Source organism: Hemitrygon akajei, chromosome 16 (genome assembly GCF_048418815.1).
Source record: "Hemitrygon akajei chromosome 16, sHemAka1.3, whole genome shotgun sequence".
Classification (NCBI taxonomy): Eukaryota; Metazoa; Chordata; class Chondrichthyes; order Myliobatiformes; family Dasyatidae; genus Hemitrygon; species Hemitrygon akajei.
This window is the reverse complement of record NC_133139.1, coordinates 53589698-53609458: the sequence shown is the minus strand read 5'-3', so window position 1 is coordinate 53609458 and position 19761 is coordinate 53589698. Positions and strand designations below refer to the sequence as shown.

The following is a 19761-nucleotide window of genomic DNA, read 5'->3' as shown; positions in this document are numbered from 1 at the left end:
GAAGGCAGCAACAGCTCGAGGCTAGAGGTTGGCACTGATATCTCAGTGCAGCAGAGGCACCGGAGATATCCCCCAGCACGTTCGGGCAGTTGGTGGCATGCCGTGGCTTGGGTGAGGGCCTAAACCTGTGCGACAAGTTCCTCTTCAACCAGGACCCAGACATCTGTGAGCTATAGCCAAAATAACTAAACACGGTGGATGTAAGAGCCCGGCTGATTGATGCAAATCCACTAGGAAACTTTAGAGAGCGAGTAACAGATACCTCAGCCAATGACTTTGTAAGTGAATATCTCCGACTGATGGAATTAAAAGGAATTACCCTGGGATAGAATGTAGATCTAAGGAGCTAATGGAATGACATGTTGAAAATATTCCACAGGAGTCTGATTCACAGGTCCTGGTTATGCTGGAGCATTTAATGAGTCTTCCCTACAGTGGATAATCACAGGAAGCTCGAAGACAGTTGCTGCAACTATGATGTGATGTGGCATACAGGAAGATCCTTCTGTTGCTGAGCTATGGACACCTGAGATCAGTGGATCTGTTAGCCTGATGCCCACTGTCTCCAGAAAAAAGCATAGGAGGTGACCCTCTCAGAATTTGGAGTAAGATCTTATGGTTAGAGACTTTATCACATAATGTGGGAAGAATGTTGATGGGAACAATAACAATCCCTTTAATGCACTGGATGTTCTAAGGGCAAAACTAATCTAAAATGCTGGAAACAAGCAGATCAGGCAGCATATGTGGAAAGAGGACTAACATTTCATATTGAAGACCCTTTATCAGAAAAGAGGGGGAAAAACTTGTGATAAGTTTCAGAGAAGGTGTGGGGTATGCCCCAAGGTCACTATGGGGAGGGCTGGAGGTCCTTGGATTAATGGTAGCAGTTAAAGAGTGGTAAATGTACAAGGGAGTGATATCAGGCTATAAGAGACAGGGCGAATTACCACAACTTGGAGAACTCAATACTCAGCCCAGAAGGCTGCTATGTGCCAGATGTGTGAAATGTTGTTCCTCAATATTGTTTTAAGCCTGTTTGTAACAGGAGATCACATCAGAAAGGTTCAAATGGGAAGGGGACAGCAAGTTAGTGGCAGCAAAGGAGAGTTCTTGGTCAATTCCTAGTCTCATGCCAGCTGTATTTGGTTTCTCTGGTATAGATGAGACCACAGTGCAGAAAAACAAGTGAGTCGCTGCTTCACCTAGGAAGACTGTTTTTGACAATGGCAAGGGCAGAGATGAAAAGATGAGTGTTGCATCTGCTGTAGTTAAATGGCAAAGGGCTGGTGAGAAAGGTTGTTGAAGGAAGAGTGAACCAAGGAATCACAATCAATCTACTGCCTGGGGTGGTGTACCCGATGGTGAAATTTCATTGGAGTTGCAGAATTTATGAGGGATGATCTGTTAAAGGTGAGAGTCAATGCTACAGAAGGAGGGTAATGTGCTTCTTTGTCCAGAAAGAAAAGGGGCTGAAAGCACAGGTGTGAAGAGGGCAACAGAATTCTGGAAGAAGGAAGACACTTCAGAAGCACGTGTATGGAAAGTCTCATCACTGGACAGAGAGGGAGGAGGCTGTGATGGATGTTTGTTGCTTAGTTCAGACCAACAGATGGACAGGAGTGTGTAAGATGGCTATAGGTGAAACAACAAAGAGGATCCACCAAGATGGGATGGTGTGAAAGCAGAAGGCTAACGGAGGGAGAGATGCTCTGACGGATTGGAATAATGGAAGTAGTTACAGGGCAGGGTGCACTTGGACGAAGGATGGGATGAATCCCCAATTCAGGAAGGAAGAAGGGAGGCTAGTTGACAGGCTATTTCAAAGCAGATCATGGCACAGTTCTCTGGTGCGGCTGATTCAGCAAGTTTTTATTAATAAATTCAGAGTTTTAAGGAGGTTAATTTTTAAGATCAAGAATGCCCTGTGGGAACAATCAAATTAACATCTTTTGAGGACCTATTTTCCGAATGGTGATACAGATTGTTTGTATGGAATTTGAGGAAAGATTTAAATCACAATGCACAAAATGTTAACAAATTTCAGTTTTTACATCAATTTATACACATATTACAGGTAACAAAAAAAATTCCAGACTGTAAGTTAGACTAACCAAGCTCATTGATGCTAAACTACAGCTTATGAAGTAAGTAAAACCAGGCAATTTGAGTCACTTTCATTTTACAAATAAAACAGTAATACAGATAATGTAAAAGCAGAAAACCTATACACCTTAAAATTATCCCAATCCCACTGATGCAATGCGGAATGGAGACAAATTCATAGACCTTAATGATCAGCTGACCATGTGTAGACTTTCATGCCTTGATAATTCAGTAATTATGAATGTTTCTGAGGCTGAAAAACCATGGGTAACCAAAATTACACTGTTTAAGGCTTTTGGTTCAGAACAAAGTGACACAGTTTGGAAATTGATCAAAGATTATCTAAGGACATTATCCTTGTGTGTAATTGATGTTTCAGTCCTGAATAATAAAATCAAATTGTTTTAAGTAAAATAAATAACTTTTGGAGTAAAGCCAAAATACAATTGAAATCCTCAGAGACAACAGATTTCTGAATGGTCCATGAACAATACCTCACTATTTTCTTCTCTTTGCACTAGTTATCTTTCAAATATATTTCTTATCGTAACTTAGTCTTTTTAATGTATTGCACTGTACTGCTGCTGCAAAACAACAAATTTCATCACATACATCAGTGATAATAAACCTGATTCTGAAGGTTTGAAGGCAGAGTAGAGAAACAGAAAACCCTTCATCATATTTAGAATTTTGTTGCTGCTTAAGAAGTAATATGCTTGTATTTTGTAGATGGACAAATTCATTGGGAAAAGTTTCTAGTGCTAGCAAAAGTGGCCTTTATAATGCAGCAGTGAGTTACCATGTACACATAGATGTAGAGGTGAGTTACATTGTGCACACAGTTATTCATAATAACCTGAATTTCAATAACTTTTCTTGACTTGGATACCGAGAAACAAGTTCCTTTAAAGAAAAATGACATCCAGCCATGCCACCAATGATGAGGGTATTGAAACACAATATATGGCATGGCTGGGTCCTGTTACTGACCCTGAAGAAGCAGTCAAGTTACACTGGCCCCAGTGGGGACTGCCAGTAGCCATGTGGTAGTCACTACCCAAGGCATCTGCCTCGCAGTTACTGGAGTTTACATTGGATTTATTTGCATCATTGAAGCTATTTTTTTTTTACTTCCGACAGTCTGGATACCCCAAGGTGCTATTTACAGATTCTGTTTCTCCAGCATTAGCAGTCAAGCTGCAGATGACACGTGGTGGGCCTGAGCAGATGATTGAACACAGTGAATGAAACTTTGGATCACAGCTGATCACCAGGAGCATACTTTATTTAAGCTTCAGTTCCTGTGCAGGGGCCTGCTATAGGAAGGTCCACATAATTCTTGATCAGTAATTCAGAGCCCAAGTGCATCACTACATCATAGTGAAACTAGCACCTTCTGAACAATGTAGGTAGACGTGGCCCACGTGGATAGTAGAATACAATTACATACAGACACCAACATGCAGGGGTGGCTGTTAGTAGTTTGGCTAGGTATTTACTGCAGCATCAGATCAACAGAAGTTTGTGGGTGAGAAATTAGGAAATACGGATTCAAATTGGGTAAAAAGAGATAAAGATATAAATGGTGTTACAGAAAATGAATTTTAAATTTTTCAATGGTTCTGTAATGTTTAATGTTAACCCCTTTCTTTGCCTGCTGGTTGGATAATTTTTGTTCCATTGCAAATCTGTACTACACAAAGTAAAAATCACAGCAAAGGCAAGTTTAAAAACACTGACAAATTGTTCCTATTGTGGGAGGATTTGGACTTTAAAAAAATAAGATAATACATCTGAAAACATTTACAACAGATATTTTCCAGTCTTTTTAAAAGAAAACTGAAGAAATAACTTACTTAGAAAATGACATGAGTCTTCAGTGGTCAATGAAAAATAAAGAACACTTTGAAGTTAACTTTTTATCCAATAAAACTGGTGGGCTAAAAGTTCACATGAAATCAGTTGAAGAAAGCTCAGCTTACACAGTGCACACGTTCAAACCTGAACCCTCCAGAGTCCCAATCATTCTGTTAACTACTTTGCTAAATACTGTATACTCTACCAGAGTTAACGCAAAACCTTTAAGGTTTGCTTGCTGTTGTGTCTGATTTTAATTACATAGAAGTGAAAGGCTTATTAATTGCATTGAACCCAATAAATAAGTTACATAAAGGAGCTTCAAAAATGGAATATTTAAGCTTCCCAGCTCACTTTAAACATTGTGACAAAGTTGAGAACAGATAGGTGAACAGCTGATGGTTGATTACAGATACTTTATGAGGACAGGGATTTATGATTCTGGTTTAAGTGAGAGTGACCAACTGTGTTAATGGCACTAACGTACAATCAACAGACCAACAAGCTTCAAAACTTAGTGTGAAGGTATGCTCTTTGCAAAAACGTAATCATTTCAAAGCAATAAAATGTCAGAAAATGCCATGATTTTAGTATGAGGACCACTGATCTGTGTTGAAGCTCTCTTACTGTCAGCAGAGAATAGCTCAGGGGAGTTGCTTCCCTAAAACTCAAGTGTTTAGAAGACTAAGAGGGAAATGACTGAACATGTTTAACATTTACAATTATAGTGAATGGAAAGTGCACATGTGCCATCAAGATAAAGCCAGCAGCCTTCACTCCAAGGGGACGTATGTATAAGATACACAGCTCCCGTTTTCTGGAGACTACTTGTCACATTTCAAGCATGTGACAACTCCCCAGCTGGAGCCAGAAGAACCACTGAACTTACCCCAAATCAAAAACAAAATTGCTCGGGAAATGTAGACAAGACAAAGACAGGAACCTTTAAAACTTATCACTTGACTGCAAAATCTCTTTGTTCACATGTTCTAGGGTTGTGCTGTTTGTAAACACTTCAGTTTTGTAGAACTGTTTCAATCATCGTTCAAAAGACCAAATGAGGAGGGAAGAATGTGGCACAAAACTCCAAGAAAGCCCACACAACTCTGTTTTCTACCATCAGACTTGCTAGTTTCCAAAAATACAAATGTTCCCTGCTCAAGAACAAATAAGGCTGCAGAACCAGAAACATGCATGTGTAATTAGAAAGTAGTGTAATGTTTTTAAAAAACTGTGTGACACCTACAGCAAGTAGACAAGGTACTTTACTGAGGTTAATTTGTCTATTTAGTAATTGCAAGTAGTTTGATGTCACTTAACCATCAGTAGCAAAAATAGTTATAAATGACAGATTTTAAAAGTCAGTTCACAGTGTCTGGGTCTCTGACCAGTGCAGGCACATTTCCCTTATTATCCCAGTAATTTCCCTAAGGCACAGTGAAATGCATGTACTGGGTTCCCTGATGTATAACATACCCTACTAAAGGGACGCAATTATCACTAGCTGTTGGGCAGCTAGGTTAATTTTTAAATGGGTAAAATAATGATCTAATAAGGCAATTATCACTCACTCAGTAAGTAACAGCATGTTTGGCCAAACAGGCTTCCACAGTGAGCGCCATAGAATCGGTCCAAAGCGGACAGGATTGGTTAGTTACTGGGTTCATCCAAATGAACCTCAACACTCCTTCCTGAGTTGTGACGGTTGTCATGAACAAATTCATGTCTCCATTCAGTTGGTCTCCCAGGCATAGGAAGTGAAGTGCTGGAAAAGTAAGATCTTACGGTCATTTCACTAATTCACCACCCACACGCCTCTGGCCGGTCTCGAGACTCTCGGGAGAGAGTGGTGGACCCCATGTAGAAGCTTCATTCTACCTAGCCAACCACCATAGCCCCGACTCGGCCCATACACCTCCTAGCTCAGGAAGAGTTAAATGAAATATTTTAACCACAACATTGAAAACAACAGAACCTATCCCCAGAGAGAATGGAATGGTTCAGCCAGCCTCCTAAGTGTGAGGGTAGATGGGAGAGTGACAAAAGCAATTACAAAATTAAAAGGTTCTCTTCTATTTGCAAAAATAGAATGTTGAATTAGTTTCCTGCCATACTCAAATTAGTAGCCAGTTAAAATCCCAGTGGATCTGCAATAACAAATTTATATATAATGACTAAAGCAGCACTATAAACCAGTACCCTAAACCATTTAAAAAGTCATTGCAAAATAGCTTGAACTCTGTGCACTAAGCAGCTACAGTTATTCAATTGCATTGGACATGGCCTCCTCTGGCTCACGTTTTTCCTCTAGGTCACATGACAATGCCATTGCAGCCACCCATTGAGGGTTGGAGTGTTTAAGCACTGGAATAACATGTGCACCTTTTGCAATTAGTTTCTGTGATCTTATGTCGAGCTCAGCCAGAACTTGGAGAATGGGGTATTCTTCTGCCCCATAGTGCCAAAGTGGGTGTTTCATTGGAGGTTTTGACCTTTTCAGTCTGATTATATTGAATTCATTAGTTCCTGGTGAGTGGAGACTTCCATCTCTTGAAGGGAATGGTTGAGGTCCACACGCTCTCGCTTGACAGGAGGTTCACTCACACCTCTCAGATCTGCATCCACCTCGCTCTCCAGCCCACTCCCGTCATCTGTTCAAAAATTCATTGAAGATGGTCACAACATGCAACATAGGTCCTTGTTATAACTGGATATATAATGCCAGGGATCTCCAGACCTGGAACTTGGAGATGCCCAAGGCAGTCTACATTAAGAAAGTTCTTACCTTTCTCCATCTGTAGAGGAGACATGGAGCTCAGATCACCAAACTACAAGAGGCAGAACATATGGAATTAGAATGCTTAGCTCTCCTGTCCAGTCATATTTACTCTAGAGACCACTTAATATTTCTCTTCTTCAAATTAGACTGACCAAAAAATAATGAAAATTCCCGTCAGATTTTCGATTGAAGCTTAGTTTTAAAAAAAATCAGCTCTATCCAAGGGAGTTAGGAAGTCATGCTGCAGCTGTGTAAAGTTTAAAGCGGCCACATTTGAAGCATTTGAAACAGAAAGGTTATGGACACTTAACGGTGGTTCACCTCTTGGGTTAACAATACAGAGAAGTTGGACAGTCTTGGACTGTTTTCTCTGGAGTGTCGGAGGCAGAGGGGTGATGATAGAAACCTGTAATGTATAAAGTATCAATTTTATTTTTATTTATTTAGTAATACAGTGGAACAGCCCCTTCCAGTCCAAGCAACCCACCCATTTAACTCTAGCCTAAACATGGGACAACTTACAGATGCAAATTAACCTGCTAACTGGTACGTCTTTGGACAGTGGGAGGAAGCCCACACACTCATAGGAAGAATGTATGAACTTTCTTAGAGAAGATGCTGGAATTGAACTCTGAACTCCGATAACCTTAGATGTAATAGCGTCGCAATAACTGCTACACTACCATGGTGCCCCAAGGATAGAACCGTCAAATACTAGAGGGCATAGCTTTAAGGTGAGTGATGTAAAGTTTAAAGGTTTATGACACAAATTCTTTTATGCGGGTTGTGGAAGGTGCCTGGAATGCCAAAAAAGGCATTGGAAGCAGGTAAGATAGCAATGTTTAAGAGACTTTTAGACAGACACATGTACAGGCAGGGAATGATGAGATACGGACCACATGCAAGCAAACTAGTAGGCACACACGTGCTGGGCTGAAGGACCTGTTCTGTTACCCCAACCCTCATTTTCACATCTCCTAACTATGTGATGCCTCTGTGACTTCAAAGTACTTCCCTAGAATTTACTGTGATTTATTTATTCACTATTTATTTAGAGATACAGTGCAAAATAGACCCTTCCAACCCTAGCCTAGTCTAATCACAGAATAATTCACAATAACAAATTAGCCTACTAACTGATATGTCTTTAGACTGTGGGAGGAAGCTGAAGCACCCTTGAAAACCTATGCATTTTCAGTCCAGACTCTACTGGTGATGTTGGAATTAAACCCTGAACTCCCAACTCCTTGTGACTGGAGGTTTCCTTTAGTGGCTCCAATTTTTTCCTAAATCTCAAGAGGGTCTACCTGGACAAACGGGTTTGTGGATCTTGAGTAGGAGCTAGAAATAGTAGGTGCAGGGTGTGGGAAGTATAAGGTTGGTAGCAGTGGATGGGAAATCCCCAGAGCTATTATGGTCAGTGATGGTGTGGGAGACAATGGCCAGGAGCTCCTTGATGGGATCCCATTTGGGAGTAAGTAAGAGGAGATATCTGAGAGTATCAGTCTGCACAGTCTGAGAGTTCTACAGCATCCCCTTTATCTGTGGGTTTAAAGGTGAGGTTAGGATCAGTGTGGAGAGCAGAGCGTTCGGAAGGGGTGAGGATGGAATTGGAGAGAGGAGCGTTGAAGATGCTTGACTGTTGATGTCCCATTGGCAGTAGGCAATGAAAAGGTCTAGAGTAGGCAGAAGACCAGGGCAGTGTGTCCAGGAAGAGGAGGAGGGTTGAAGACAGCAGAAGGAGTCATCAGTGCGTGGTGGCATGTCCTTGCCAAAAAAGTGGGCTCAGAGATGGAGGACAGAGCATTAGCCTGCATTTTAACTATTTCCACAACCCTGCTCTTACCTTCTCTCTTCCTGGACAGTGCACATGAATGACTGCTTCACCTGCAAGTAGTGTTCAGCTATTCAGATAGTGGGAAGGACAGAGGTCACCAGGGAGTCATAAAGGGTGCAGAGGGATCCCTCCAAAATACTGAAAAGGGAGTGGGTTTCCTGGGCCTCTCCCTCCATAATACTTTTAAAAGATCATTCTCTGCCACATCTCCAACAAAATTCCACCATCAGACACATTCACCTCAACTCCATTTTCAAAACTCCCTTGTCATGTCTGCCCTTTCTACCATCTATACTCTTGAACGGTGCCTCTAGGTGAAGCAGCCTTTTCACTTGTATTTCTCCAATCTTCTGTACCGTATTTGGCATTCACAGTGTGGTCTCATCAACACCGGAGAAAACAAAGGAGCTAGAGAGTCATAAGACCACAAGACATAAGACTAGAATTAGTCCATTCAACCCATCGAGTCCATTCCGCCATTTCATCATGGCTGATCCCGAATCCCATACACCTGCCCTCTCAGCATATTGCTTGATGCCCTGACCAATCAGGAATCTATCAACTTCTCCTTTAAGTATACTGACAGACTTGGCCTCCACTGCAGTCTGTAGCAGAGCATTCGCAGATTCACCACTCTTTGACTAAAAATTCCTCCTTCCTTCTGTTCTAAAAGGTTGGCTCACAATTTTGAGGCTATGCCCTCTAGTTCTGGATACTCTCACCAGAAGGAATATCCCCTCAACACTATAGCACCAGAAACAGGCCCTTTGGCCCACCTAGTCCATGCCGAAACATTAATCTGCCTAGTCCCATTGATCTGTACCTGTCATAGCCCTCCATATCCCTCTCATTCATGTACCTATCCAAATTTCCCTCAAATGTTGATAATGAACCCACATTCACCACCTGTGCTAGCAGCTCGATCCACACGTGCACTACCCTCTGAGTGAAGAAGTTCCCCCTCATGTTTCTCTTAAACATTTCACCTTCCACCTTAAACCCATGGCCTCAGTGGAAAAAGCCTGCTTGTATTTACCCTATCTATATCCCTCACTATCAAATCTCCCCTCAGTTTTGTATGTCTTAAGGAATCAAGTCCTAACCTATTCAACCTTTCCCTGTAACTCAATTTCCACAATGGCCTTATAAATTTTCTCTGCTCTCTTTCAATCAGGTAGGTGAACTGAACTGCACACAGTATTCAAATTTGACCTCACCAACATCATATACAATTTCAATGTAACAAGCCTGTAGTCAAGCCCAATGTGCTTCATAAAGCTTTCTTTATGATCTTAACTAACTGTGATGACACTTTCAAAGAATTATGGATCTGTATTCCCAGATTCCTTTGTCCTACCACACTTCTCACTGTGTAAGACGTATCCTTCCCGTTGCTGACACTTTAACTCTCCACCTTACTCCACTCTGACTTACCAGTCTGTGGTCTCCTGCACTGTTACAGTGAGGCCAAAAGCAAGCCTGAGGAAAAACATCTCACTCTCTCTCTCTCTCTGGGCATGCTGCAGCTGTAGGAGTTTATAATGAAATCTACAAAATCAGGCAATTCTATCAGTATCAGAATGGGACATCATTCTGGTACCAGAGTTGGTCTTCATTTGGCCTCCGTTTTCCTCTTTCCTACCAGTAGACTGGACCACTGGGTATGTCCCTCTCGCCTACTATTAGCAATACAAAGTTCTGCCTATCCCTTCATTTACTGTAACTGAAAACTATCTTATTCTCTCAGTTCCCTAGTTCTGATAAAGGATCACAATCTAGAACATTAGCTGCTTCTCTTCCTACAGCTGCTATCTTGCATGCAGAGATTTTCCAGCATTCTGTTTTTGTTTCAGATTTTCAGCATCTAGAGCTTTTCTAATTTATAGCCAGATTGTTGATAAGCAGAGGGTGTGAAAGGTCATTGGACAGGTGGGAATGCAGAGTCATAGCAATACAGCACAGATACACACTCATTCCGGCAGCCCTATCACCGACAGGAGCAGCACACAGTGAGGAGGTTACTCGCAGGTTGAAAGTGCTTGTTTAAACAGAGAGCTTCACGGGTGTTCAGTGTCATTTCGCACCCAATCAACAGTGCAGAGAGGAGTAAATAAAAGTGCAGAAGAGAGAACTTACCCAGTGGAGCAGCCATTGTTGGGGGTGAGCTAGTGGTGAGAGTAGGAGTGTCAGGCTCAGAAGAAGCATTAGTTCTGGGTAATTTGTCCCTCCAGGTAAGCTAAGTTTACCATTTTTCTTATTGTGTCAGAGGTATTTAGTATAGTTTAAGATAGATACTTTATTATTCCCAAAGGCAATTGCTGTGTCACAGTAGCATTACAAGTGCACAGATATAAACATTAGAAGACAAGTAGAAAAATAAGTTACCACAAACAGTCTAACAGGAGGGTGTCATCACTTCCCCGGGTATAGGTTGACTCATTATAGAGCCTAATGGCCAAGAGTAAGAATGACCTTATATAGCACACTTTGGAGCAGTGCAGTTGTCTTAGTCTATTACTAAAGTGCTTCTCTGTTCAGTCAAGATAGCATGCAGAGAGGGTGAGAAACATTTTCCAGAATTGCCAGGATTTTCCACGTGTGTTCTTCATGCTGGATGTTGGAGTCCTGGGAGACTCTGGAACTACATCTGTGTAAAGTGTATCCAGCTGCAGCTCCTTGCAGACCATGTTAGGGATCTAGAGCAGTAGCTGTGTGACCTTCAGCTTGCATGAGAGAGTAAGAAGATCATCGATTGGAATTACAGGGAAGTAATCACCCTGAAGTTGAAGGAGGCAAGTAGCTGGGTGACTGTCAGGAGAAAGAATGGGAAGGTGACTAGGTAGTTAGCTCAGAGAACCCCTGTGGCCTTTCTCCTCAATAATAAGTATACCATTTTGGATATTGTTGTGCGGGTGACCTCCCAGGGGAAATGCCATGGAAACCAAGTTACTGGCACTGATCATGGGTCCATGGTACAGAAGGCAAAGAGGGAGAATAAGGGAGCAGTAGTGATAGAGGAACAGGCAGAACATTCTTCAGACCTGAACGGGACACCTGGATGGTATGTTGCCTCCCAGATGTCAAGGTCAGGGAGGTCTTGGATCGCATCACAGCATTTTTTGGTGGGGGGGGGGGGGGGGGGGTTGGTGAGAAGCCAGATGTCTTGGTACATGTTGGTACCAATGACACAGTAATGAATAGTAAAGAGGTCCTAAAGAGAGAATTTACAGAGCTAGGTAGAAAACTGAGAAGCAGGGCCTCCAGGGGTAGTAATTTCTGGATTGCTACCTGTGCCACATGCCAGTGAGTGTAAAAACATGATGATTTAGCAGAGAAATGCATGATTTTGGAGGCTTCAGGTTCTTGGATCATTGTAATCTCTTCTGGAGGAGGTAGGACCTGTTCAAAAGGGACAGGTTGCACCTAAACCTGAGGTGGGCCAGGTCTTGTGAGCAGGTCTGTTGGAACTCTTGGGTTGGGTTTATACTAATTTGGCAGAGGGGTGAGAACTAGAGTAAAGGGACTCAGTATAGAATGGATGGTAAAAAAAAAAGCAAAGATAGCATGCGCACAGACTGTCAGGAAGGGCAGGCAAATGACAAGACAAAATTGCAGCCAGCAGTATCAGTACATTATGGATGCAGAATCAAAAATTGTACCAAATACAGTGTTAAATCTCAATGCACAGAGTATAAGAAATAAGATGGATGATCTTGTTTTACAGATTGTCAGTTATGATCTGGCCATTACTGATAGTTGTAGTTGGGAGCTAAATGTCCAAGGATGGGAAGGTAGGCAGATGGAGTGGCGTGGCTCTGTTGTATAAGTTGGCATCAAAACAATAGAAAGATGTGACATTGGATCAAAAGATGTTGAATCCTTGTGGGTTGAGTTAAGAAACTGCAAGGGTAAAAGGCTCCTGATGGCAGTTATGCACAGGCTTCCAAACATTAGCCAGGATGTGGACCACAGATTACAATGGGGAACTGAAAAGGCATGTCAAAGGTCATAGATGTTAACATGCAGGTAGATTGGGAAAATCAGGTGGTAATGGATCTCAAGAAAGTGAATTTGTTGAATGCCTTGAGATGGCTTTTTAGAGCAGTTTGTCATTGAACCTACTAGTGGATCAGCTATAGTGGATTGGGTGTTACATAATGAACCAGAGGTGATTAGGGAGCTCAAGGTAAAGGAACCCTTAGGAGTCAGAGATCACGATATGATTGAGTTCAACTTGAAATTTGATAGGGAGAAATTAAAGTCTGTTGTCGCAGTATTTCAGTAGAGTAAAGGAAATTACAGTGGTATGAGAGAGCAGTTAGCCAAAGAAAATAAGAATATAGAACATAGAAATGTACAGCAATGTTGGAATGAGATAGAAGGAAATGTTAGCAGGGATGACAGCAGAGCAGCAATGGCTTGAGTTTCTGGGAAAAATGAGGAAGGTACAAGATAGATGTATTCCAAAAACAAATACTAAAGTAGCAAAATAGTACAACCATGGCTGACAAGGGAAGTCAAAGCTAATGTAAAAGCAAAAGAAAAACAACAAAGCAAAAGTTAGTGGGAAGATAGAGGATTGGGAAGCATGGTTTTCATAAGGGAAAATCTTGCCCTGATGAACCTAATGGAATTCTTTGAAGAGATTACAAGTAGGATAGATAAAGGTGATACAGTGGATGTTGTGTATTTGGACTTTCAGAAGGCATTTGGCAAGATGCCACACATAAGGCTGCTTACCAAGTTGGAAGTTCATGGTATTACAGGAAAGTTACTGACATGGTTAGAGCATTGGCTGATGGGTAAGAGGCAGTGAGTGGGAATAAAAGGACCCCTTTCTGGTTGGCTGCCAGTGACTAGTGGTGTTCCGCAGGGGTCGGTGTTGGGGCCACTTCTTTTTATGATGTGTATCAATGATGGAATAGATGGCTTTGTTGCCAAGTTTGCAGATGACACAAAGATTTGTGGAAGGGCAGTTAGTGTTGAGGAAGCAGGTAGGATGCAGAAGGACTTAGATGAGGAGAATGGGCAAGAAAGTGGTTAATGAAATACAATGTTGGAAAATGTATGGTCATACACTTTGGCAGAAGAAACAAATGTGCAGACTATTTTCTAAACAAGGAGAAAATTCAAAAATCTGAGATACAAGGGGACTTGGGAGTACTTGTGCAGAACACACTAAAGGTTAACTTGCAGGTTGAGTTGGTGGCGAGAAAGGCAATTGCAATGTTAGTATTCATTTTCAAGAGGTCTAGAATACAAGAGCACGGATGTGATGCTGAGGCTTTAAAAGGCACTGGTGAGGCCTCACCTTGAGTATTGTGAAGTGTTTTAGCCTCTTTACTTAAGAAAAGATGTGCTGGCATTGGAGAGGGTTCAGAGGAGGCTCACAAGGATGATTCCAGGAATGAAAGGGTTATCATACAAGGAATGTTTGATGGCTCTGGATCTGTACTTGCTGGACTTTAGAAGGATGGGGGGGGGGGGGCGATCTCATTGAAACCTTTTGAATATTGAAAAGCATTATCAGAGTAGATGTGGAAAGGATGTTTCCCATGGTGGGAGAGTCTAGGACAAGAGGGCACAGCCTTTGGATAAAGGGCCGTCCATTTAAAACAGAGAAAAATTCTTTAGCCAGAGGGGGCTGAACTTGTGGAATTTGTTACCACAGGCAGCTGTGGAGGTCAGGTTGTTGGGTGTATTTAAAGCAGAGCTTGATAGGTTCTTGATTGGACACAGCGTCAAAGGTTATAGAGAGAAGGTCGTGAGTGGGGCTGAGGAGGAGGGAAAAAGGATCAGCCATGATTGAAAATGGAGCAGACTTGATGGGCCAAATGGCCTAATTCTGCTATTATGGTCAAATGGCTTATGCTGATGATGGTACCCACCCAGCTAGTCCCAATTTCCCACTTTCGATCTATATCCTTTAGTCCCACCTCTCCTTGTACCTATCTAAGAGCTTCTGAAACAATACTATCGCACCTGCCTCAACTACTTCCTCTGGCAGCTTGTTCTATACACTCACTAGCTCTGCATGAAAACACTGTCCCTTAAGTCTTTTTCTAATCTTTCCCCTCTTGCCCTATATCTATGCTTCTAGTTTTGGACTCCCCTACACTGGGGAGTCTGTTACCATCCACCTATACCTGTCATAATTTTAAAATCTTCTACAAGGTCGCCCCTCATTCTCCTATGCCCCAAGGATTAAAGACATAATCTGCCCAACCTCAACCCTGTAACTCAGGTCCTCCAGGATTGAGGTTACAATTAGATTAATACATACTTACTGATTGGCTGGACTGGATCGAGAGACTGAGTGACCCATCCTGCTATTGATCCACATGGCTCACATACAACACACCCTTCCGCCCATTGATTTTTTTGTTGACTCCTATTGGAGAAATCCCATCAGTCTCACCTCTTCCTTATTCCCAGTAAATCTGCACTTTATTATCTGTCTCATATACCCAGCAACTGATTGTCCTTTATATTTACTAAGTTACAGTGAAAAAATGAATCTAGCAGCATATTTTTAGGATGTGGGAGGATAATGGAGAACCTGAAAAAACCCTAATATCAGGAAGAACTCCACACAGACAAGTCTTGAGGTGAGGATTGAGTCCAGCTCCTTAGAAATAAGGCAGCACCACTAATGCTTTGCCACTGTGCAATTGTGATTGCCACTGTGTGATTCTGTGATCCTATGGTTCGTGACATACCTCGCCCATCACAGCTATCGGAGTCTCGCCTGTTGCCAGTGCCACACGATGCTCCACCAGGTAAAACATGTACTCATCATACAGCAGCCGGATCAGATGGAAGGAGCCAAAGCTGGCGGCACTACGTAAGGTCAGGTCACGTATAACCATGGAACTGAAATATAAGTGTTACAGGACAACTTAGGGCAGATTTTACCTATACGGATATATTTACCAAACAGTTCATCTGGGACATTAAGCTGAATAGAAAATGCATATGGCTGTCATTGCAATTTTATGCAAACACCAATAGCACAATCACTTTGCTGCTATGTCTTGCCCTCCCCTAGCATGCCCCACTCTCCCTTTGCATTGCCTTGCCACAATCCCTCTCCACAACCTCAGTCTTCCCACTGTTCCTCCTCACATGTCACTCACATCCTGCCTCCTCTTCAGTCTTCCAACCCTGCCCTGAATTATGGAGATAATGTTAAAAATTAACTGTTCCTATTTTGAGTGACTAACACCAATGTTCACCTTCACCAAACTTCATTCGATGCTGAAAAATTAATCTAGCTTTCTGTCTCAGCTCCAGCCAGCTTTCGCTGTCTCCATGGAATCTCACTGTATATAGAAACAATGATCCAGCTGTAACTGCCTAGAGCACCATGTGTTTTCAGAGCGACAGCCACATTACTGGATTCTGCAGTTTCTTAAAATGCTGCACTGAAGTGTCTGAACATGTCCTTTGGAGCTCCAGGCCGCCTGCAGAATTCAAATCTGAAGATCCACATTCTTTTCAATGTAGTGTTTGTGGCTTTACCTGTCATAATACAAACAGGACAGCTCACCCTGTCCTCATGCAAAACTAATTCCATTTTCCAGTACTTCTGTACCAAACCAAGTCAAAGGCTTGTCTGAATATCACAAATATTATTATGGCCAATGCCTACACCAATCTCTCAGGCAGTGTGTTCCAGATTTCAGCCACATTCTGTCTGAAAATAAAATCTTCCTCAGATTTCTTCTAAACCTTAGACCCCTTCACTATGTCCTCTGCTTATGGACACGATGGGGAAAAATTTCCAAATATTATAACTGTGTACATCTTCCAACAACTTTCTCCAGTGCAAGGAACATAACCCCTCCTATATTCTCTCCTCCTAACTGAACCACTCCATCCCCAACAACATCCTGGGAAATCTGTTCTGGTGACCAGAACAGCATATGGTACTCCAGCTGTGGCCTTATGTTTGGTAGTCCCATTACACTATGCCCTAGGTACTGAAGACAGGCACCTTGTGTGCTTTCTTAACCACCTGATCTGTCTGTCGTGCATCTTCAAGGATCATTGGTATTGTATACCAAGATTCCTCTGTTCCCCAGTATTCCCTAGCACCTTACCAGCTATTGCATTATATCCTAGCTTATCATACACCTCAAATACTTCAAAACATCATCCTTAATAATGTACTCCAACACCTTCGCAACCACTGAGTCAGGCTAACTGGTCTATAATTTCCTTTCTTCAAACTCCCTCCCTTTCTAAGGAGTGGAGTGGCATTTGTAATTTTCCAGTCCTCAGGAACCATTCCAGAATCTAGTGAATCTTGAAAGAGCATTATTAATCCCACCACAATATCCTCAGCTGCCTCCTTCAGTACCCTAGAGTGCAGTCTATCTGGTCCCAGTGATTTATCTACCTTCAGACCTTTCAACTTCCCAAGCATATTCTCCTTAGTAATAGCAACTTCACTCATTTCTGACCCCCGTGCTACATGATCATCTACCTTATTCAGTAAACTGTGTGCATTCTAATATAACACCTTCAGTCCTGTATTCGTCACCCTTTTCAATTTTGTCCTATCATCTGCCTGTCTTTTGCTACATTGCTGCTACTTGTATACCAATTGCCCCATACTTACCCTTTATCACTTCGGTTCCCATCTCCCTGCCAAATTAATTTAAACCCACCCTGCAGCCTCTAGCAAACCTGCCCCAATGATATAAGAAACAGAGAAACATAGAAAACCTACAGCACAATACAGGCCCTTCGGCCCACAATGCTGTGCTGAACATGTACTTACTTTACAAACTACCAAAGTTTACCCATAGCCCTCTATTTTCCTAAGCTCCATCTACCTGTCCAGGAGTCTCTTAAAAGACCCTATCGTATCCGCCTTCATCACAGTCATTGGCAGCCCATTCCACACACTCACCACCCTCTGTGTAAAAGAACTTGCCCCTGACATCTCCTCTGTACTTACTTCCAACCACCTTCAAACTATGCCTTCTCATGTTAGCTACTTCAACCTTAGGAAAAGCCTCTGACTATCCACATGATCAATGCCTCTCATCATCTTATACACCTCTATCAGATCATCTCTCATCCTCCGTCGTACAAAGGAGAAAAGGCCAAGTTCACTCAACCTATTCTCGTAAGGTATGCTCCTCAATCCAGGTAACACCCTTGTAAATCTCCTTTGCACACTTTCTATAGTTTCCACATCTTTACTATAGTGAGTTGGCCAGAACTGAGCACAATACTCCAAGCAGGGTCTGACCATGTCCTATATAGCTGTAGCATTACCTCTCAACTCAAACTCAATCCCACGGTTGATGAAAGCCAATGTACCATATCCCTTCTTAACCACAGAGTCAACCCACGTAGCAGCTTTGAGTGTCCTATGGACATGGGCCCCAAGATCCCCCTGATCCTCCACACTACCAAGAGTCCTTACCATTAATATTATATTCTGCCATCATATTTGATCTACCAAAATGAACCACCTCACACTTGTCTGGTTTGAACTCCATCTGTTACTTCTCAGCCCAGTTTTGCATCCTGTTGATGTCTTGCTGTAAACTGACAGCCCTCCACACTATCCACAACACCCCCAACCTTTGTGTCATCAGCAAATTTACTAACCCATCCCTCCACTTCCTCATCCAGGTCATTTATAAAAATCATGAAGAGTGGGGGTCCCAGAACAGATCCCTGAGGCACACCACTGGTCACCGACCTCTATGCAGAATATGACCCGTCTACAACCACTCTTTGACTTCTGTGGGCAAGCCAGTTCTGGATCCACAAAGTAAGGTCCCCTTGGATCCCATGCCTCCTTACTTTCTCAGTAAGCCTTGCATGGGGTACCTTATCAAATGCCTTGCTGAAATCCATATACACTACATCTACTGCTCTTACCTTCATCAGTATCTTTAGTCACATCCTCAAAAAATTTAATCAGGCTTGTAAGGCACGAGAAAATCTGCAGATGCTGGAAATTCAAGCAACACACACAAAATGCTGGTGGAACGTTCCACCAGCATTTTGTGTGTGTTGCTTGTAAGGCACGACCTGCCTTTGACAAAGCCATGCTGATCATTCCTAATCATATTATGCTTCTCCAAATGTTCATAAATCCTGCCTCTCATGATCTTCTTCATCAACTTACCAACCAACCATTGAAATAAGACTCAATGGTCTATAATTTTCTGGGCAATTTCTACTCCCCTTCTTGAATAAGGGAACAACATCTGCAACCCTCCAATCCTCCAGAACTTTACCCATCCCCACGGACAATTTAAAGATCATTGTCAGAGGCTCAACAATCTCCTCCCTCGTCTCCCACAGTAGCCTGGGGTATATCTCGCCCAGTCCCGGTGACTTATCCAACTTGATGCTTTCCAAAACCTCCAGCACATACTCTTTCTTAATGTCTATATACTCAAGCTTTTCAGTCTGCTGTAAGTCATCCCTACAATCGCCAAGGTCCTTTTCCATAGTGAATGCTGAAGCAAAGTAGTCATTAAGTACCTCCGCTATCTCTTCCGGTTCCATACACACTTTTCTACTGTCATACTTGATTGGTCCTATTCTCTCACGTCTTATCCTCTTGCTCTTCACATACTTGTAGCATGCCTTGGGGTTTTCCTTAATCCTGTCCGCCAAGGCCTTTTCATGGCCCCTTCTGGCTCTCCTAATTTCATTCTTAAACACATTCCTGCTAGCCTTATAATCTTCTAGATCTCTATCATTACCTAGTTTTTTGAACCCTTCGTAAGCTTTTCTTTTTTTTGTAATTTATTTTTTTATTGAAGTTCATCATCAAACAGACATTTCTACAAGATGTATTTCAGACACTGTACATATATATCATATATATCACAAATCTCCACTAAGTATTTATCTGAGGTATACACCTATAGAAAAGAGCGGAAAGAGAAAACAAGCAAAAGGAAAAAACTACGTACAAGTAGGGAGTGATCTTTTTTTTACAACATATTCATTGATTTGTGAGAATAAAATCAGGCCCATGAGGCATTATGTAGTTAGACCATTTTTCCCAGTATGAATCAAATTGTTCCAGCTTATGATTAATAGATGCTGTTATCTTCTCCATTTTGTAAATATCCATTGTAATTTCCATCCATGCATTTAAAGTTGGGCTCTCCTTTGATAACCATTTCCTAGTAAAAGTCTT

The 19761-nt window shown here is 42.1% G+C and overlaps 1 protein-coding gene across 4 annotated transcripts in view; it reads right to left on the bottom strand.

The window, feature by feature from the left end:
• Positions 1–2033: 2033 nt before the first annotated feature.
• The window catches only part of rfx2 (regulatory factor X, 2 (influences HLA class II expression)), a 221080-nt gene continuing 203352 nt past the window's right edge, over positions 2034–19761 (bottom strand). For all 4 annotated transcript variants that reach the window (XM_073068886.1, XM_073068890.1, XM_073068887.1 and 1 more), the window contains 3 exons: positions 15299–15452; positions 6749–6791; positions 2034–6614 (listed from right to left, as the gene is read on the bottom strand). In XM_073068886.1, the coding sequence (XP_072924987.1) occupies positions 6469–6614; positions 6749–6791; positions 15299–15452 (343 nt within the window). In that variant the 3' untranslated portion in view covers positions 2034–6468. The remainder of the gene's footprint in view (positions 6615–6748; positions 6792–15298; positions 15453–19761) is intronic.